Raw genomic sequence first — 23,232 nt, forward strand, 5'->3', positions numbered from 1 at the left:
ACATCAAGACACATTCAGTGCCATTTTTGTGCAGCTGTTTACAGGCAATATGAAGCACGCTAAAATTCCTTAAGACATACAGTGCTCTAGACAAGCATAATTAACTAAGCAGATACAACTCAGGATCATTTTCAGGACACATGTTGTTCTGCCAATAAATGTTTGCTCTCATCCATATATTACCGTGCTTTGAAAAAATTCAGAAAGACTTGAGGTCACAGTAAGGAAGAAGCACCACTGCTTGGTCTCCTTTCGTTTGAACAGAGTCCAAGAAATCCTGAGTAGCTGCTGTGCAGAACACACGGTACGCACAGGGCTGCCACGCCAGACAGTGCTGCCAGCGGAAGGACAGCCCTACAGATACAGGAGGGTGGTATGGCCAGTGCAACCGAGAAAGCAAAGACGACAACTTGGGTACATCGATTTGTTTCCTTCAATTTGAAAACAACCCAAGGTTTGAACAAGTTCAAAATTCTGGCCCACGGTGACACCTTAGTGAACCAAGAACAGTACAAACGGCACTGCCGACTATCCACACAGCCACATAATGACATCGCAAGCTGACCACTGAAAATCACACAAGTACTAATGTTACCAAGAATCATTTCTATTAAACTCCCAAGTAGATAATGCTTCATATAAATCAGATTTGTCAGGCTCTGGGAGCCTGTGTTTCTAAAGAGACTCGGGCATCTTCACTCTCAGTGCCAGGCAAGTGTCTCATCTCAAAATTTATTTCGCATGTTCTCCATCAGGGGAAAACATTGTATTATTTGCTTATGGCACATTTAAGCAATTATTTTAACTTTCAGCTCCCTATACAAATTAAGATATTTTTGGTCAATGAATACAAATATCTATCAGTGATGAAATATTAATTATAAGATGGGAGGAGACTCTCAGTAAGAAGGTATCTGTCACTCGCGGGCAACTATTCTGTCAAGATCTGCACAACTAAATAAAGCCTACCAGCCTGGATGGCTAGAAAAAACAATTATCAAAACTGTCCACTGAAAGTGATACTAGTAGATCAAATTTCTGAACTTAGCTTGTTGACTCATGGTCAAATACATGTGCTAAATTAGTCACTTCCTGCCTATAGGGGATACACGTAAGCAAACCGTTAGAGTCCTAAATATGTGACAGCAGATGAAGGAGAAATCCTTGGCTGAGGATCTCTGGACCTGAGCTGACCAGAGGACCCGGTCATAACATTTGGCTCAAAGGGACAATTGGGTCCAAGGAAACTTGAAATGACTGCTTTAAAGACCACTCGACCAGTGCTCACATTTTTCCCACTGGAATTGTTGGGGAATGTTGGTCACTGTGGAATTATGTGAGCTATTTTCTCCCTCTCGATACACACAGATAACTAGGCAGGTTGTCAGAAGTCTGTAGCAATAACTTTTGGAGACACTGCAACTTAAGCAGAAAGGAATGCAGAAAATTAATGTTGAAGTGGAACGTGGGCAGAATTATATCCGTAGAAGTTGTACACAGCCTCATTTTAGTGTTCGTTTATGGCGTGATGCACCGGCTTACACTGATATCCTCTGAGGTGTACAGTACTATTTAATAACACCAGCCATAAAGTGACTAATCATGTTTCTAGCATGGATAAGAGCTGAACAGTCTTGGGTCTAACCTTAGTGACACCCTTTAAGACCTTGTGATTAAGTGCTTTTGGGTGCAGCACAAGCAAAGGCTCTGTTCAATGGCAATTAAGATTGCGACTGTATCTCCTCTGTCTGATAAAGTGTCTAGGAAGCAACAACTGAAGAAAAGGGTGCATTCTTATCCACATTCAGATTGTCAGCAACGTGTTCCAAGTTTTACTAGGTCTATTATTTCCACCTCCACTATGTAAATAAAACCAATGACTACTCAAACTTCAGCAAACTTCCACTCTAAAAATTAACAGTGATCTCGTGCTTTATAACAAGTTTTACTGACAGGGTAGCAAATCTGTCTCTCACGTTGCCTGGGCATTTAAATGAAGGCACACACTGCTTTAGGGTAGCTACTGGAGAGGGAAATAAACTCACTCTGGCTTTCTATAACTTGAACTGGACAACATTTCTGAAAGCAGAAGAAGAGAAGCGGCACCTTTCTTAGGAGAAGAAAGTGAACTACTGAAATGGCTCTTGCACAAAGTTAGAGATTGCAGCTTACTGTGATAAATCCTCTAGTATTCTATCCTCATGTAAGTTATTGGAATAGCAGCGTGAAGAACCTTTCAGCATTAGTTGTAACAACATATTATTTGCTGGAGATAACCTCCAAGAAGCCTGTTAACTATTCCCATTGCTCCTGAAATGTTCCCGTAGTTTCAGAAAAATAGATATAGATCATAAGTAAACGCAAGGGCAGCATGTATCTCCTCACATTGATCAGCAGATCTGCAATCTGCTTTTCTTCCCCTTCTACTTCCAATATGGAGCTGGCATCCCAGTCTTCAAGTATACCTATAAATGCGTTTGCAAATGTGATAGCAGTCCCTTTTACAGGTAACAACACATGATATCCAAAAGGAAAAGCAGGATTGCTTTAGGGTTCACTCCAGAGAGCGAGCTCTCAAACTGAGCTTTCACAAATCGATAGTCTCTGTTAGATACAGAGGGAAAAGTGCATACTGGCCAGAGGAATTCACAGCAAAATGTGAAAGAAATGGGTGATTTGTCCATCATATGAATAGTGGTGAGCTGCTTCATTGAAAAAAACCCCAAACCAACAAAACTGCAACCACTCTGAGGTAAGCACAATATTTTAAAGCATCTTTTATCATATGACTCACAAACAATAACATCATACCAAGAAGTAGATCAACTGCATTTTTTTAAGGTCTTTGCGGAACAATGTCTTCACCAGTGGATAACACAGCTATTCATCTGTTAGCTACAAAACAGAGGTAATCAGCAGCTGGTTTCTACCACTCACACAGCACCACAGTTAATTTCAGTCGAAATGACTGAAGCCAGCAGAGTCATGTTCTGGATCTGTCTGGGCCTTGCCATGTTCAAAACTTACATTCTAAGTTTCTTATAAATCAACCTGACCTCTGTTGCCTCATGTAAAATGATTATGGAAGTATTGAAAGGCTTTTCTCTAAGAGTTTTCTAAGATGCAATTAATAGCTATAATAAAATACAAAAATGGTATGCTGAACGAATGAGTAGAAGAGATGAGATTGGAATCTTTCAGTTTCCCACCACTGGTTAAGGCAAGTTTCCCTGGATTACAGAGCATTTCAAAAGTGTGTGGTTCTATCAGAAACAAATCAGAGGCTTTATAGCCATAAACCAGCTCTAAACTAATTAAAATGAAGATCTAAACATAAAAACATTGTTAGAATTAGTTAGTTTTTGCAGATAAGAGCCACAGTTACTACCTTCTGAAAGAAACACTTTATTCCATAGTCAATATCATATGCCTAAATAGCCTGCGTATTCCACACTTTTCAACAGTAGCAAACACTTTAAAATTCATGTTAAAGCTTTTCTTAATTTTTTTTTAAGCTCTCATGGTATCAGAGTCTCCTGGGATCATGCTCTTCATGGATGGTATGTTGACTAGATAGCTTGATTTGGTTTTGCAGTTGGCATTGTCAAGCAGACATGGAGAAATAGATTCTCCTCTAAGAATGTAGGAAATTCTGGGAATCAAAACAGAGCCTAGTACAATTTATGACAGGTATCAGGGAGTACTTAATTTAAATCTTCTAGAGTAGCTTTTCCATAGGCATCATCACTGGAACAACTACCAAAATGCTATGCATTGTGGATTTCCTGCCATTTACACAATTCTTATGTGTCAGCAGAAAGCAGATGACATCAGCTACAGTTGCTTTATGACACTACTGTAGATGAATTTCTGACAGCTCCTTCAGGTCATGTTTTTGCTTCTGACTAGATTTATGATATTCTTAATAAAATCATGGAAACACGTAGGATGCATTCTACAGAAAATCACAACTAAAAAGATAGATCAGTCAGAAAAATATAACAAAACAAGCCAATCATAACCAAAGAGTAGCATCTTAACAGTTCTGAAGGAGACTAATAACCTTTACAAGTTCTAATGACATCATACTTGGCTGGAGTAAACTCATTTAGTCACTAAAGGGCACCTGATTTTGCATCATCATGAAACACTCTCTCCTCCATTTTGAGAGTTTGGCTTGGAAGTAAAATTAGTGTGTCTCTTTGGTCTTTAAAGCAGATTAATAGCTGCTTTGAGAAGAATGTACCACCTAATTAAAAATTACAAAATAAATCAGGCATGTGAAAAAAAAGTCACCTCTCCTTATGTTTCATTCAAATCCAGTTAAACATATTCCATGAATTTTCACATTAAATTATTTGCTTCACAAGACTTATTTTGTATTCTTCTTCAACTGAGTAGAGAGGACATTCACACTGGCAAAATCTTTATTTTTCTTTAGGAAAATGTATTACTTGATACTCTGCATTTTAAAACTATATGCTACAAAGCCAACAACAATAAAATGATCCACAACAATATTTGAATACTAATGAAAAAACTGCAATTTTTAAACTTTTCTATGTTTAATTGAATCAGCTATTTCAGCGTATTGTGGGAATACATTTACCAGAATCAGTAGAGACCAAATGTTAATTATGAAGGCCAAGCACAAATGAATAATCTTATGTATAGACCCTGACACATTAGAACTGCAAAGCACTCTGCAGATCTTATTTTATGAAAATGTACTAAGAGCGCAAATGTATAGGCCCTTAGGAAGCAATTATCCCTAAAAGATTTAGCTATAATTCAATCGGAAATATTATAAGAGATTTTTTAAAATGGTTTCAGAAGAGGAGGATTATTTTACTTTAACTATGGAAATAGGGGCCCACATGCTTCTCTGAATGACCTCTGTGCAGTTGTGGGCATTGCCTGGAGGGAAGATTTGAAATTGGCCTTTTCGGTCAATTAATACTATCTCCTATGACCAATAACAACGTTATAAAAATTAGGAGTACCAGCTTGGTATTGTGGGACTGAATGGCCCACATCACTATACAGAACGTCCCATGCAATAAATACATTAAATATGGAAATTTTAAGTCACGTACTACTAGTATATATGACAGAGATAAGCTAAGAAGACGCGGCTTACCAAAGACGTGCAGATGTTATATCGCACAATAAGATGGAATGGCACAGCACAGGACTAGACAGCATGCCTTATGCGTCCTGTTTTATTTGTCACATGATCGTCAAGTGTGACATGGGATCTAAAAGTGTGTAAAAACAAAAGTATGCAAGAGTGCTTGTATCATCTTTGTGATTCCCAGATCCTGGATCTGGCCAGTTTCCTGCCACCACACCTCTCCCACCATTACAATCTGTCTCTGCTGCTCTGCCTCACTCAGGTGTCTACTGGCTGCTACTGCCTCAAAGAAGGGTGGCAGCAGCCCTGTGAGCTAATATAAGTAAAATTAAAGCTGAAAGCTTGCAACTTATTTTACCTACTAGACCGTCATACCGTCAATGGAATGAAATATGTTTCTAGTGGATTGGTTTTACACTTTTTTACTTCTGAGCAACTCACTACTGTGAGATGATTTTAAAAAGTAAGAAAGAAAAAACAAAATAACCTGTTGGTTTCTGTTGTTAACTGTAGTTCAGGACCCCATAGAGGCAATGACCTAATCTTTTATCACAAACTTTTATGCCATCCTTAATCTAGCTCATCCTGATTACTGTATTTTTATCCATTTAAGATTGCAAGTATCCTTGCACCACATCTGATGCTGACACTTCCATTACTCCCTGATGAAAATCTAGAGAGGATCAAATTCCTCCTCTGCCACCTATCACAAAATACATCTTTTGCCAAACTGAATCAGACAACTTTAATTAAGCTTAAAAGAGCAGGGAAAATTAAACATTTGAAAAACCCCACAACCTTTCTTAACAGAAACTGTCCTGGATAGACACAGAAGGAATACCTGGACTCTTGCTGGACAGGTGCTTACAGCTGAACTAATAGCACATCGCACAGTTCCCAGTTTGCACATGGAGGTGGTTAAAGCAAGTGCAGTTCTATGGATCACGGTGAAAATAAAAATAGTTGTGTTGGTATTTAACTCTGCACCACAGAGACAGATAGCCAGTTGCGTTTCTACGAAAAAAGCAAGATGACCAGAGGGTGATCTGCAGCGGAGAGGAGACAGGAGGGGATTCTTGGGTCTGTACATGCGCTCCATGTGCAGCACTCACGGTAGCTACCGAGCGCATGCGAGGCAGGAGGGGGCAGCTAAGAACAAGAGCGTTTCACAGGGCAGGGGTGTGCTGAGACCCACAGCGCACTACTTGTCAGCGGGCTCTGGCTGGATATTTTGGCACCAGTCAACCCCATTTCTAAAGGAGTCACTGGCACGACTTTCATCCCCAGCAGCCAGCCCATATTCTCTAGGCTGTAGCTTCACTAAAAAGGAGTGATAAACTTTTCATTTGCATGGGTGCTTAGGTCAGGATGAGCGTTCACATGCTGTATATGAAAGCTAACTACTATTGCCAATATTTCATATGGACATTTTAAAGTTTTCAAGGTCAAGAATTCAACAGAACCCATCGGCCTTTTAAAAAGTATTCTGTTGGACCTGTCCTCACTGTAAGCAACATTTATATGAACTGAGACAAACTCTACAGAGGTACAATATTAAAAAAGTTCAACTTTACCAAAAATTGAAAAGCACTCCTTTTTTCCTCCCCAGACTCTCATCTCTAAAAGACTACGACCAATTAACCTCTAACTTTGAAAAAATCAAAAAATGCCTGTGACAGCCAGAAATTAAATTCTTTAAAGATTAGGTGCTGGGAGAGCAATATCAGGCTTAGGATGAAATCCTAGTAACACTCTGAACTATTAAGTCACTTCTTGCTCTGAAAATATAATTATTCTGTAAGCATTATGTCAGGCAATATTAAATCTAAAATGTGTAGTTTCAATAAAACATTGCTGTTTTCAAAAGGAAAGACTCTGTGCATAATATTTTCAATGGCACAGAATAAACAAGTCAGCATGCAATTAATGAAAAACAATACTACGTTCGATAAGTAGCACGAGCAGCTAGCACTAACTTTTCGTGATACGAGACTCAAAACGATACTATTATTGTGACCAGAAACAGCCCTGAATGTTTACAATCTCTATTTCTAGTCAGCTGAGGATGGATTGCTTTCAGTATTGCACACCTGATTTTGTAATATTTACCATAGATTCTGATGGCAATTATAAACCCACGGAACATACAGCATTTGTGTGGCATGCAGCCTCTCACTGTTTATTCATTACACTTTTTTTTTTTTAACTGAGAAATGTCAAACTACGCAAGGGTTTACCTTAATTCCTATACTTTGCATCAGTCAAGTTGTTGCATGAATAATGATGTTTCCCAAATATAAAAAAAAAAAAATAAAAAATCAAAAGGAGGCAGAGGAAAATCTGCCTATAAATGAGATACGCTTGGATCTTACTGCCTAAATCAAACACAATTTTAAAATGACAACACAGTATCAACAAAGTAACTTCTGTATTTATATTGTCTCTCCACTACCCATAAAAGAGATTTTTAAGAATATAGTGGTTGAAATAGGTGCGGATGGTGTTTGCACATCTTACCTGGCATAGTCTCTCTTTCTGGCTAGCAGTGAGATTGCTGGTTATGTAGCTATCAATTCCACTGACGTTACAATTTCCCTTTCTCAAAGCAGCAATAACCTGTCACTTTACACTGTCCTTTCTCTGACCCTCTCCCGTCTGTCTGCTCATTTTTATTCTTATTGACAGGACTTATTATTCCTCCTCCCAATTCCAACTAGCTACCCTTTTGCAAATAGTAGTATCAACTATGTGGTCACTAGTAGTATAGGTCAACAATGTTATTAATATAGCACACACTGCTGGGAGCAGATCAAACAGCCATGCTTTAAAATATTAGTTTTGCAAAGGTACCGCGAGTCAAATAGTTGCAGTTTTCTTCACGTTATAAAATGCAATATTGCAAGGACAGACCCCAGGAATTTAACATTAATTACCAGCCCAATAATTTGGAGGATATGTTATTTTTTTTCTTGTTGTTTTCATACACAAAATAAAATAAAACCATAACAGAAGGGTGCTGTATCTGTGTTTAAAGAAGGGGTTGTTGGCAAACACCATAGCTCACTTCTGCCGAAATGTACACAACTGATATATGCAGCCCAGAAAGCTGGCACCAGGGGCTTACAACCTTAATTTGCCTGCAAGAAGAAATGGAGATTTACCTTCAGAGCACGTTCTTGATTGTTTTCAGCAGTCAGATGTCTCGTGTTGTTTGCTGAAGTCTGGTTCTGCTCTTTCAGATGATGAAGCTCCTGCTCCAGCCGTTTGCACTGCAACGAGGAAAGAATCCCATTAAGTAGAGGAGTGTGGGCATATTTTTTTCAACAAGCCAAACGAATTAACGTAAATAACCCCATCACCATTTCTGCAGTAGAGAAAGCATCAGACAAAAGCAAGTTACAATCCCAGATCAGTACTACAGCTACATTTTCTAAATGGGCATCATTATTCAGTTTCTTCCTGGTCCAATTGTATGCCAAAAAAAGCTAAGTTTAGTATCAGATAAAGACATTTTTCACAATGTTTTATAAAGTTTTAAAAATTATAAAGACGTCAGGTTGAAATTCTGCTCCTAGTTATGCCAATATAATGATGGATTTTCATTTTTATATATGAAGTAAGTGGATATAAAGGAAGCAATATGTGCTTTTAGAAAAGCAAGCAAATTAAAGACCCTCCTTCCAAATCTAGGACCCAGCCTTTTATCAGAAAATATACATGTAATTTTTATACTTGTCTTTTTCACACTAAGAGATTACTCTAAATCTCAAACACACACCACATCTTGAAAGAAAAGCTTTAAGATTGTTTTGTTTAAATATTTAACTTAATGACAAAGAATGAAAAAATTAACGTTTGCTATTGTGTGCATACACACGTATACTTACTGCTGTCAGCCAAACATTTTAAAGAATAAAGATGTGCAAATTGTGAGCTAAATTATATTTCATTGTTTTTTTTATGGTAACCATAAGAGGTCTTGCCAGTTACCTTAGTTTGAAAAAGTAATTAGTTGTCAGCAGACAGTTCATTGTCTTATAAAAGACAACCAAGAAACTGATTTGCAAAAAAAAAAAAAAAAAAAAAAGGCAAAACAAACCAACAAACCAGACAAAGTACCGGGAAGATGTAGGAGAACAAATGTCAAAAGGAGGGAAAAGCACAATATTAACAGGAACATTTTAAAACAGTATATTACAAGCAAGTAGTTTTGTTATCACCACCAAACCCCAAAGCTGATACTCTGTTGGAACAAAAGACAATTAATTCATTAACAGTATTTTAATAAATACTTTCTGAAAACACTAGTAAGAAAGGAATATAGTGCCCATGTAAGCACTGCTGTTTCAAATGAAAGACCTGGAAACATCAGTCTCTTGTGCTATCTTAGTGACTGTAGAAGACACAAAATCGAGCTTCCCATCAAGTGTATACAACCTTTTCCTGAGCAATTCAGTACATGGGACAATGAATCTTGCTAAAAAAAAAAAACTCTAAAAAAGGAAAAACTGTGAAACAGAGAGCTGCAGGACTGCAAAAATTATAACTGAGGTCTAAGTAAAATAAGGAGTACTGAAGGATCTCGAGACAGAAATTTTAAAAGACATACCAGTACATACATTTCTTAAACACAAAGTAAGTCCCTAACAACGTACTGCACACTAGGTCTCCAGCATAGTATATATAACGGAATGATTCAATCGTATATTTGAATAAGTTTTAAATAATTGTAGGTGCCCAAGAGTACTTTTAAAAAATTCAATTCACATATCTGTTGTACTTGATTACTTCTGTTAAAAATCAGGGCTCATTTCTTATAGGATTACTTATTTTAAAGGCAGCAAATCTCTCTGGCCTAGAGCGTTCTGTCAGCGTCTGTTGTGAAGTTCCTTAATGCACAGTTTCATTTTTATTGCAAGAAAAAGAGAAAAAGACACTTTCCCATAAAATAGGGAAATACAGGAAAAATGTTAAGATACATTTGATTTCAAATATTTTTACAGACTTAAGATATTTAATGTCTATCTCACACACACACAACAAAAATCACAGATCACAGAATCATAGCTGTAATTCTTTTTCCATGTCCAGCATGAAAATTATGTGTCTGCAGACATGAAGGCGCTAATAAAACTATTGAAGAACTAAACCCAGATTATGCAGTTTTTTTCTCTAGCAGATTTTTTTTTCTCTAGCAAAAATGATCTAAACACCATTTCAGAAAATAAAATCAATCTACTATTACAGGCATTATCACGACACTTCACACGTTGCATGTAATATCAGCAGGGCTCTCACTTTTCTGCTTTGCCAACGCTCTTCAAAACAGTGCTTGGGAATTCCCAATTTGACAACAGCACAGATTTCTTACAGTAAAGATTATTAAAAAGGCCAAAATCTCAATCTATCTTTAAAACATGAATTTATATTTATGCTTGTGGATGCCCCACCCCTGGAAGTGTTCAAGGCCAGGCTGGATGGGGCTTTGAGCAGCCTGGTCTAGTGGGAGGTGTCCCTGCCCATAGCAGGGGGGTTGGAACTAGGTGATCTTTATGGTCCCTTCCAACCCGAACCGTTCTATGATTCTATTCTCTTGACTCCAAACGAGAAGTGAAAATATGCTAAGAGCAAAACCTAGCTATGGGACCATATGGAAAGAGATCTTGATGTACAGAGCAGGTCATACAACTAAGGGTATGGGTGCAATCTTATTCTGCTCTCCACTCCTGTGAAGACAGGACAGGGAAACAAACAGCAGCAGTGCAACTCTAGTATCATGCAGCATACAGAGTATGTACCATAATGACGCAACACAAGTAACATAAGGTGGATGGCCCTCCCTATGAAGTCATCTTTGACATGATTACATTTACATCAACCTTGGCAGCATTTACTATCTCATATTTAATTTAATTTCCACTAATAATGCTGATATCTGAAAAAACTGGACATATTAAATCAGCATACTGCTTGAATCCATTTTGAGGGTATCATTGAAAGAAATTTGACCATTATACATAAGCGTCTTGATATGTTGGAAATAATGTATTAACAGAAGATGCTCTGAATTATCAATCAAAATGTATTTATTCCTAGCTGTCTAGGAAGTCAAACCTTTAATTATCCTGTTTGTCAAAGTATTATAATAATACTCGTAAATGGCAACATCGTGTATGCCTTACTAAAATTTCATAGTCTACAACAATTTGATATCTGAACTACTTTTAAAATATTAAAATAGTATTCTAAAAGCAAGCGCTCTTTTTCACAAGAACAAGAGCACAAGAAATTTCTGTGTAATCTTGCCATAAAGAAGAGTTTTAAAAATAGAATTTAAAACAATGCAGCCCTTCTATCCATTTGAGCCAACATTTTTTGAATTCTGTGTCATTGGTTGTTAGCAAGGTCCAGTAAAAATAGATGTTCTTTAAAAGAACATGTGTTTTTATTGGTTCACTCTTGGGCTTTAAAATGCCAACAGCTGCAAGCAAGAAACTGGATTTCCTTCTAAAAACATATATAAAAATACTTTTTGGAGCAGAGTGAAGAGAAAGTATCGTCTAATTCAGTACTGGCAAAAAGGAAATGTTGGATGTATCCTTTTAAGAAAGCTGAAAGCTAAAGGAAGTGTTTCATTTTAAATATTATAAATAAGAATGTGTAAATCCTGTTATCCCAAACTTGTGAAAATTCATACTTGGGAAACATTCAAACAGAACCCTCCTAAAGTCAGAGACAAAAATTTTGTGCAACACAGGTTGCCTAAACATCTGATCTGAGATATAATTGTGCACTGAAATGGAAGTTCCCATGAATTTAACACTTTGTGACAGGCTGTTAATTGAGCAAACTGCTTTTTTACCTCTGATCCTTTGAGTGTATCAAGGAATATGAGCAGTGTAGATGGAGGTCAAAGAGAATATGCCTTGATCAGAAAGCTGAAGACTTTGCTAAGTAAAGTATATTAAAGTCTCACAAATGGTAACATCTCATTTTATAAAGGTTTCACACAAACAATGCACCAAGAACTAGCTTCATCGTGTGGTCTACTGTGTTCATGCAGAGTTCTGCAACCAGAGAGGCAATACTGAAGACAAAAAAAGAATAAAAAAAAAGCAAAAAAAGCAAAAAAACACCAACCAGAAAAAGGTTTCCTCTCTTCTTTCAAACCCTCAGGTTTGTTCTCCTCTCTGAATACATTTCCCTCAAAAAGTCTCCTACCTTAGCTAGCCTCATTCAGGTGATAACGCACTTGTGAGACAGTGAATTTCTTTAAGCCTGCTCCAAGTGTTCCTTGAGCAGCCATCAGTGCCCAACTGTACAGTTTTCACTGCAAGATCATCCATTCCCAGCAACAGGCACTCAATCTTCTTTTAACCATATTTCCACTGTGCAACCCGGCTGTGCTCTTCTAAATGCACCCAGTCTTTCCAAACAAATACCCCTGCAGAGGATATATCACAAGCAGCTAAGACACAAAACGAAAAGCTATGGTATGGTATGGTAACATACCAAAAAGATAAGAAGAGATTTTGGCAGGAAAGAAAGGACGGACAGCAAGTACACCTGTTCTCTCCTCCCATCTTCTAATTTAAACGATTAGACTACTGGTGAGCCTTAACGAGCATCAGCTAACATGATACAACAGAATGAGGGTGGTTGTGAGAGACACCGGTTCAACCCGCAGTGGGTGCTGACCCCTTTCAGTGATTACGCTGGTGGGAGGGTTGAGAACGCCACCGAGAAAATCCAGACAAACTGCAAAAAAGGAGCGCCTGCTAAAAGGGGTCAGTAATGGAGAGGTCAAGAAGTGAACCAGGACAATATCACTGAGTCCTTGAGGCTAGACCACAAAGAGACTGTTAAAAGATGGTCCTAGTTCCAGGTACACAAAAGGAATAAAGATAGTTTAGAACGAATTGAGTATTTCAGGAGATAGAAAAATCAATGCAGATAACCACTTAATAGTGTTTGGCCTTTACTAGAAAATGAGGTTGCATTAACATATCAAACATAACTTTAGCACTTGTATAAACAAATCATCTTTAACATGCTGTCAGCTTTTCAGCATTTTCTTCTTCAGCTTGTACCTATAACATGCTAACACGGTGTTAGGGTGCCTGCCATGTCTACACAGACTGATGAGTTCTTTTTGATCATTACTTAACATGATTCTTCAGTGAGCTGTTCTGCAAGTAAAAGGTACAGACACCGCACAAGACATCTGTACAAGAAAAATCTGCAAGCCATTGGAGAAATAACACTATCAGGGACAAAGACGGAATACAGCAAAGCGTTAACATTGAGCAGAGCAACCCCCTGCCCCCAACCATTTGGTCCCGCTGCAGTTTGTTTATACGAAGACACCACCTATTCCCTGAGGCCTCATGCAGAAGCATATTTAACTCTGCGCTACTCAGGTCAATCAGACTGTTCACGTGCTTTCAAACAGACACAAATGTTTTGCTACACCAGGGTCCTTGGCTCTCATCTCACTGAGCTAGATCGTGACGTCAGGTGTGTTACTCATTTTGTACTTCAGCACAGATTTGACCCAGCGAAAGGGTACTGTGACACTCCTTGGCTGAAGAAGCAACAGTTAAAGCTGAATACAACAGAAAACCATAACACTTCCTTACTACAAATGCAGTCTTGGTGGCGTTTTAATCCTGTTACATCTATATTTGCTTTTAATATTACTACATAGTATACAATGTTTTCCATCGTCTTTCATTAAGAGGAACCCAAACCAACCTCTCCTGAATTTACGGTAATATGCTGGGGGGGCGGCGGGGAGCGGGGCGGAACGGAAAGAGCCAACACATTATGCCATTTATATGCTGGGAAAAAAACGGAATTGATTTGCCTCTGTTAATACAGATATGAGGGTCAAAGTCTAATGAAACAAATGTACTAGCTAGGACTAAGATGAGGCCAAATTCAGCACAAAGTTCTTTCCTGAATTCTGAATTACATTTGATTGTCTCATTCAATTAGTACATACAGAAGATAGTATTTTATGAAAAATGTGTTTGTTCATCTTGAGTCCTTGTCAAAACCTGCAATGGTTATAATCTTATGAATCAGCACTGGCATAAACACATAAACACAAGACTCCACTGATGAGACAGCTGAAAAAAGGGACAGTATGTAGATGGAGGTACCACAACGTGCTCGCCCTGTTCTTCAACCCTTCCTGAAGCCTGGACTATTGGCAGAGCAGGGTCAGTGTGGTGAAGTAGGTGGATCTTTGGTCTGATCTCATCGCACCTGGTCAGTCTTATGTGGTCTTCGGAGTTTAATAATAGATCTTGTATATAACCACAGCCTCCCACAAATAGCTTCATTCCGCCATTAAATTTAAGGTAACATATTTTTATTCAAGTCAGACAAAAATCGAAAGTGAGAGCATGGCCACTTACCATGGGTTAGCCAGTGCGTAATTACTTGATTGCATATCAGGGCATTCACTTTAAACAGTGAGTACTCTATCATGTTCTGTGGACTTTTATTCACAAAGACTTTGCTGAACTGGGATCTCAATTACTGAAGTAGTGAGAAATAAAAATAACCTAGTTCCTACTGAATAAGTTGGGCAAATGATTTATGTCCTCCAAATTATGGGAAGGGAAGTAGGAGTCCATCTGAATGGCAGATGAATTATTTTCCAACATGCATTTTTTCTTTTACGCATTTTAAACAAAATGCTCATCAGCAAAGTAAATGACACACTGTATCTTGATGGAAAATGCACAAATACCATTGAAAGATGAGCTTGTGGGATACCAGGATCCTACTACTACACAGCATAATACTTTTGTAAGTGATAAATTGCAGATACGTTTTGAAATTAGTTAACACATATTCACTGCAATGAACAACTGAAGTACAAATAATTATTCTAGACACAAAACAAGATGAAAAAACATGGCTAATTTTTCACCTGTTATATTTTTTAAGTCACCACCTATGGAAATGTAAATACAATAAACAACCATTGTAAGCAAACAAAACCAATTCAACTGATTCTTCTCTTGGTTTATTATTTTGTTCGCCCTTTCTCACTTCGTTTATAATGACCTGCACTTCAGAATAGCTCCCAGGTCAAAGATGCCGAATGGAATGCAAGTGTTCTCAGTTTGACAGCCCTTCTCTCCCCCTCCCCTCAATATTTTTTTTTTTTTTAAACAGTCTGCCCCTTGTCCCAAATTCATCATGATTTCTGGAGAGGCAAACATCTTGCGCCACTTGGATGCTGCACAACTCTTTCCTTTGCAGACAAAAATAATACCAAAGTCATCCAGTCAAAACACAAACCAACCTTTGGTGTCACTATGAATTATGTACTTTGAACGGCAGATGTTTGGAAGCACTTATATTTATATAAATAGATTTTATCCTTTTTCTTCTAAAATAATAATTTTAAAAGAAATAAAGAAATGAATGAGTTTCTACATAATAATCACTAAAAGCATTTTTCCATTAAATTATAATTTTGAATTAAGGCTTTCTAACGTCTGAAAGAAAAGATTTTCTTCAAAGTTCTGGCAAACCATCAACAAATGTGTTTAAATGATTATTTATACAATGCCCAGCAGCTTAGAACTACTGGGATTTCAAGAAAAAGAAGTGCTTTTGTAGAGCTTAGGCCTCAGAAACATATGCATCTTTAAAAATTTATATTCTATTAGTAAGAGAAACACTTAAATGTAAACAACTTTTTTTTTATTTTTTGCAGCAGGGCAATGGTGTCTTGCTTCATCAGAAGCCACAAAACGAAATGCATCAAAATACAAATTAAACATTTTTGTCTTCCTTGTCACTATGAGCCAGCTGGAACCTGCAGTATTAAGGCAGATAATATGCTGTATACATGACTTGGTTTCTCCCTACCTTTCCCTTCCCTTTCTATTTCTGAACACTCGAAAATGCAGGAAAACAAGCTTTCATTTATTTTCGCTTGAAGAGTTAAAGGAACTGTAGGTGCACAGAAAGCCATTCAGAAAATTCAGACAAGAAAGTTTAACTGTTTCCACTCTTCGTGTTAACAATCCTTTCACTTGCAGCTATTCAACACTGGGTAGTATGACACCCACCCAACTCCGTTCTCTATATATTCCTACAATTCCTTCCAATGATGACATTTCAAAGACTAAGACAAGCTTGATCTACTTCTCAAAGAGCTCAGCACACACAGACTTTCCTAATCAATGACACTCATTATAAAAAATGTGCAAGGAGAAGAAAAAATGTGATGGTCTCCAGCTATGTGTGATTCACAGGTCATTCAAGCAGGGTTTCCGTGCTGGCTGTGCCACTGGACTACCACGGCTCTGCTAACAGGGGATTGCTGACAGACCCCTGATTTGTGGGAGGAAACTTAACAGTAGGAGCTGCTGAAGCCACATAACTGGCTCTTCTTCACAGCTTCCCGTACCCATTGCATGTTACCAATCTTACGTCGCCTCTGATCCATTCTTTGTAGCCTTTTCTAATCAGAACAGAAACCCAGTAACTTGGAATCAAACATTTATTCACGAGCCTGTACTGGGTCTGACATTAAGCAAAAATGCATTCAACTAACCTAAGAGCGATTTTTTCCCTAACTGCCTGTCATATATAAATAGGTGGCTTCTGTTTTACATGGAAGTCACATTATTAATTCAATTTTTTAATTTCATGCCTGTACGTCTAATAAGTAATGTATAAACCAGGCATGTAAACTGATGAGTAGTACGCAAGGTTAGTATGCTTATTCACACACCCACCCCTCTGCAGGTTTATAGAAACACTATAAACTGGCAGAGTACAATGAACAACATGTAGTTTGTCTATCACTTACAGTCAAAAGCAAAGGAAATTACCAATACTCCCAAATTCAGCAAATGGAAAATACTAATTAAAATTTTACCATAAGAGGGAAAGATCATTCAAGAGTAAAGATTCTGTTTTAAAAGCAATGACAAAAAAAAAAAGTAAATCTTTATTAGGTAAATTCTAAATCACTCAGTAAAGATCCATCAGTATAATACCTAGACTAGGATCAGTTTTACTTTCAATGCAGGGCAGCAATTCCAGCATACAGATTCAAGAGATGATTTCAGAGTAGAAACTTCTGCATAGAAAATAATTTGGAGTAACTAACCTCAACATCTTTAAAAACATTTAAAGAATAAAACTACATAACACCAAAGAGGTCTTGGAATAAATTTGCCATTAGAGCTGGTCATGTATTAGTATGCTACTTGCAAGAGAACCAGGACTGAAATAACCTACTGACTACCTGAAATAATTTCTACCCTGGTTGAATAGTAAGTAGTACAGCAAGGAATGTCCCAAAGAAGCCAGTCAGGGCAGTTGTTTAAAATGCTATTTTGATCTTCTTTTACTTACGATCTTAGTATCAATTTTCCAAGTCAATGCAGCTCCTACATACTCATTGAAACGCTATTTTGCGAGGCAGCTTTTGCCATTCTATACTCCAGTGCTAACTACTGTGCGATTCGTTAGCACACTTAGCTGTAATATTATGAAATGTGCTACTAGAAATGCAGATAACTTAATATACTTGTCTTCAGTTAGATACCTCAGTAACCAGCCACCTCTTCATCATATCAGCTCAAAAAACAACCACATTTTATTCCAGCAGATTTAGAGATTCTACATGTATTCTTTCTAAACATGGAAATATAATCACAAAATGGTTGAGGTTGGAAGGGACCTCTAGAGGTCATCATTCCCAATCCTCCTACTCAAGCAGGGCCACCTAGAGCCAGTTGCCCAGGACCATATATAGATGGATTTTTAATATCTTTAGTGAGGGACAGTATAAAAGGACTATAAAAGACTATCTATTCCTAATAAAAGGAAGGAACACACATTTCAGAAATCCATAAATTTTAATATTACTAGCTATTTTACTTTTCTGTTTTATTTCTCCTCCTTCATTGTTGAAAGGCGGAAACACAAGTCTTCCCTCTCCAAGTTCTTTAGTCTCTCCCTCCTTCAAATGCAGCGTCTTTCCTCCTTTCTTTTGCAAGACAGAATGTAAAAATACTGTAATTCTCAATTCTCATTTTGGCCTGTGTGAGGTCCATTCTACCGCACTGTATCATTTTTGTCTACATTTTTGCTTCGACTTGTTCCCATAAATATCCTCTTTATTATGCGATTCTTCTCAATAACCCTTCTTTAATTATACGCAGTGTTTAGTGATGTTATATATAACTCTTTATAAACATTGACTAATCACTTTTTCCAATATTTAAATGAAATTAGTAAATAGGACTTCCTTTTTTTATGGGATGAAAATTTAGCACAGAAAGTTTAAGAAGCTTAATCAACTGACAAGATCATGTCAGAAATGGGATTACTACACCCAAAACCTTTGCTTTACTGACTTGACCAAATAACATGGAGTTATTGCTTCTCATGGCCACGTGTTTTGCTGGCTCCTCAGAAGAGCAGTCAGTTCCATTACAACCAGATGGCCTGCAGCCAAGAGACAGCTTGTCAAACATCTGACCAATACACCATGACAGATAGCTGATAATTGTTTTTGTTTAAAGACTTTCCCCCACCCCCAGTTAATAATCTGCAGTGCTGGTACTCAAAAAATATATAGAGTAGAATGGAGGTAGTGTTGGCTGATACACCTGAGTTTTCAGCCATGTAAACTAGTGAAGGTGTATGAAAAGGAGACGTTTTAGAAAGAAACATTCACAGCCTGATCTTCCAACTAGATCTAGAAATTAGGAATGTGATTCTCAGATGTATGCAAGGCACTCAGCTGCTGACAGAGATATATTTTTAGAAAGTGTAGCCTTGTTTAATTGAACGTAACCAATATTAGCTGAGAGGAAAACAAAATTTGGTAAACAATCTGTCATTCTAATGAGCTGGTTTTCAAATAGTCTTCAATGGATTTTCTTAAAATCCATATGCAAACAAGACTATCGCCTAAACGTTAAATTGGCACTTAGTGCACAAAAGGGCAGGAATACTTCTTGTCCATTTTTAAATATGATCGCATTATTTGAGAAAACAGTATCATGCGTCACTGTATAGATGCCACAGATTTTTAATCTCTTTATTCAGATACTGTAATCACGGGGTTGCAGGTGTTCCTCGTAGTACACACTGTCTGTTTGTCCTGATAAATACCGTACTCTCAATTGAGCCATCAATTGCTTAACTGGCAGTTCTTCAATTTTTTGTTGTGGAATGCTTTCTCCCAAAACTCCTTTAATGTGTAGTAAAAGGTACTTTAAACTAGAGATTATAACAAACTAAATCGGCTAACTAGGTAGGTGAAAGCACAAAGCTCTGCAGATATGTGAGGGATGAGAAATACTTTTTGAATAAATGACCTGAATCAGTAGTATTTGCTCTTTCTTCCTGGAATCAACATGTTTTTTAGGAAACTTTGATTACAACTCTCTGAAAGCAATATTAATATCAGTGTTTTAAAAGTCTCAGAATAAGTGTGAAAATGGAGTAACTAATTATAAATCTTCAAATATTACTGTGAAATCAGTTTTTTTTTCTCACCAGTACAGAGATCTAGGTAACAGTAAATGTATAAAATTTATATTTCAGACATATTTTCAAATTTGCTCAAATGTACCAAAAAGCAGTATAAAAATATTTTTTAAAAAAATCAAGAAATTGATCAGATTTGCACAAGCTTAAAATGAATCATACACATAAGACAAAGATACCCCACAAAGACATGTTTAAGAAAGTAAACAAAAGCTCTGCAAAACTAAAACAAAACATTTAGAAATTATGTATTGCTCAGCTTCAGTAACACTGAGAAATGTCTGCATGATTACAGTGCATGAATAAGACTTTTCAAATATTAAGTAGTGGTTGAATCTGAAGATTTTTACTTCTGTAACAAAATTTAGTTTTAGCTTCACTGAAGTGTTTTACAGGGATTGATGTGACTAGCTACCCAAATAGATGCACGCATCTCAAGAAGAATGACCGTGCGGTTTGAATTAACAGCCACCTAGAAGCTTTCTGATATGTCACTGAAACGCAGAAACCCTTAAAGCTAAAATCAGCTGCCTTTGACACATGCAATTACCAACATTGCTCTCATCCACCTCAAAGCTTCCTGACAATTCCATCCCTCATGTGTAGAGGGTAGGACACCCTAAGCAGAAAAAAATTAAGAAAAACACAAAGACAGAAGAATGTTATGACAACTTCTGAAAGCAAAGTGATGGGCCTGCCTGCCAAAACAAACAAAATGGGTAAATGCATGACTACTGCTGAGAAGTGTCTGGATACCATAGAAGACAACACACATGACATAAAGGGAACATGTATCGAGAACACAGCTGCTGGATAGCCCTACAGTAGAAAGCAGGCTGATATGACTACTTAGCACAAGGGATTAACAAGGATTTTGCTGTTTCTTCTAGGAGGCTGGCACTGGTTGCTTTCATTTTCACAGTGAGCATTTCAAGAATAGTTTTGCAGACTGAGGTTCAGTTACAGTCCTAATATTTTGATTGTGAATGGGACCTCAAGCAACGAGGCTGAAAAAATGCTTGCAGATTGAGAAAGAATACTTTTGTCTCTAAGCTACAGAAGATGAAGGAAGTAAACTCACAGGAGGGCTGGTGTTCACTTCTGTTCCAAACACTACCCAGCAGAGCTCTTTCAGGCAAAAAAAAGAGTGAAATCTATTGTTTTCTAACATTTCTGGGATCTGTAATACAATCTCTGTCTGAGGTATGAAATTCATCATCATGATTACAACATGACTTGGAAGGAAATCTTACCTGTTGGTGACAAGTCATCTCATGAGATGACTAGGAGCAAAGTGTTCACAGCCATTCTTCTGACACAGAGCTTTACTCTGTTCTTTGGGTTTTATCTAAAATTTGGTAATATTTATGCAGATGTCAGAGAAAGATGTTACTGCTACAGATGTTACAGAAATAAGCAAGTCAGCATAACTGAAAGATGACCCAGTAACATGCAGCAGAACTTTGGTTAATAGATTTACATGTTTGTAGCTGCTAATTCATTAACTAGAGGTAATATTAACCCCACCCCCTCCCCAAAAGATAGTATCAATTCTGTTATCAACAATATAAAGTATACATGCAGAAGCACTACTGCCAATTACCCTGCATCAGTACATTATACCAATAAGATATGCTGTAGTTAGCCACTTGTATTCTGTATTTCTGATAACAAACACAGAATTGCAAAAAGTTGTCATACCTTTATGATTTAATACTGTTCTTCATCCAGTTAATTTTTTTTGTTATAGCTAGAAATATAATACTTTTTACGCAATAACAGCTTCTTAAAGGTCTTTACATATTTCTACATATTTGAATTGTGTCATTTAAAAAAAGTATTTTCAATACAAAAGTAAACTATAAATCAGAAAACGATCTTTTGTGCTGAGTTTGTGTATACCCACAGCACACGCAACAATAAATACTTAAAAAACACTACTGAAAAGAATGACAACAAAATATTAACATGAGAAAGCATTAACAAGTTCCCTGACAACAACATCTTACAATCACACGCAGATCACACGTAATAGGAAAGCCTGTCCTTCATTTCCAATAGAGGGTAATAGAAGCTAAATTTTTCTCGTTCTCAAGCAACTCAGCTTGAAAAATAATTAACAGTGAATAAACAGAACATGGAAAAGAGGGTAAATCCTAGATACTCACCATCTGAGGCACGAAACAGTAAAGCCATACAACAAACAAATGTAGGCATACTTGGTGAATGAGATGTAGATAAGTTAATGCTACTGCGAAATCTTTCTTTCATAAAGAGAATATTGATAGATTTTCTTGTTCCACTTTTTTTTTGCCAGGGCCACTACACATTTTAGACCAGAATATGTAAAATAACTTCATCAAGCCTGCAGACTTCCAGAAATTGATTAGTGGCTTCACAACTGAAAAAAAAAGGTCACAATGTCCAGACCAAAGGAAGAGGCAAAATTGCTCTTGTGGTAATGGTTACCTGTTCATTTAAAAGCAATTAAAAATCTTGAAAGAAATTGAAGTAACAAAAACATTTATTAAGTCCTACATTTCAGTCACAATCATCTACCATTCTGTTGAAAATGAGTAATCCGCTTATCATCATTACAATAATTTTTCCTTACATCCTCTGTTACTGGCAGACCTAAACTTCCTTACTCACCACCTCTCTTTACAGCTTAACACATATGTTGAATCACAAGAATGACTGCAGAGGGTATTGACCTGTCTTTTAGCATTGCAATATTTCATTTTAGGGACTCTGGGGGGGCGGGGGGGGGGAGAAATCAACAAAAAGCAGGTCTATTCATTCTTCTTATTCCATTTCCCACAGTATTCTTAGTCAACTACTGATGTTGTGGTAGTGGCACTATCAACAATACAGTTTAGCTGCTATTTTTGAAGATATCTCCACTGCCCAATTAAATCCAAATTTTATATTCTGTGTGTCATTTTATTGGCGATCTACGCTACTGGTTCAAAATCTATTTCTCCTTGAAGGAAACAAGTTCATTTATATCTTGTGGACAGCTCAAAAATCTTCACCAGAAAAGTCTGTATATAAAGTAGTCTAACAATTTTCAAAGTAAACAGGCTGAATACAAATGTACTGGAATACTTCCAAGAACACCAATAGCTTTTACTTCCCTTTAGTTGTTTATTTTTATTTTATTTAATAAATCTGATTCTCCTTCTTGAAGTCATCTCATTTTTATCCTTAATTTCATGTAATACACTAGCAAAGATTTATGTAATCATTTAAAAAATTTTTTTCTTGAATTAAATGGATTTTTTTCCATTTCTATACTTGTAAGTAATGAAGGTTTGAACTTTAGATAAAAGTTCTCCATGATTCTCAATAACTCTCAGAACTTTTCACTGACGAAACACCATTTGCACACTACTTTGCATAGGGGGTGCAATTTGTAATTTCTCTCACCTGCCTCTACTTCTTAGGCTGAGTTTTGCACCATGGAGTGACTATCTGAGAACATGAACTGGATCCCTTTTTTGATTAAAGCAAACTCAAAGATGCACTCCAGGAATGCACCTAGTGCATTCTGACAC

The 23,232-nt window shown here is 37.0% G+C and overlaps 1 protein-coding gene across 14 annotated transcripts in view; it reads right to left on the minus strand.

Moving 5' to 3' along the window:
- Positions 1 to 23,232, minus strand: part of MIPOL1 (mirror-image polydactyly 1) — a 195,513-nt gene that overhangs the window by 92,667 nt on the left and 79,614 nt on the right. For all 14 annotated transcript variants that reach the window (XR_008466249.1, XM_054200347.1, XM_054200344.1 and 11 more), the window contains one exon: positions 8,296 to 8,403. Coding sequence is in view for 13 of the 14 variants with exons in the window: in XM_054200347.1 (XP_054056322.1) it covers positions 8,296 to 8,403 (108 nt within the window). In the remaining variant the exon portion in view is untranslated. The remainder of the gene's footprint in view (positions 1 to 8,295; positions 8,404 to 23,232) is intronic.

This window comes from Rissa tridactyla, chromosome 4 (genome assembly GCF_028500815.1).
Source record: "Rissa tridactyla isolate bRisTri1 chromosome 4, bRisTri1.patW.cur.20221130, whole genome shotgun sequence".
NCBI lineage: Eukaryota > Metazoa > Chordata > Aves > Charadriiformes > Laridae > Rissa > Rissa tridactyla.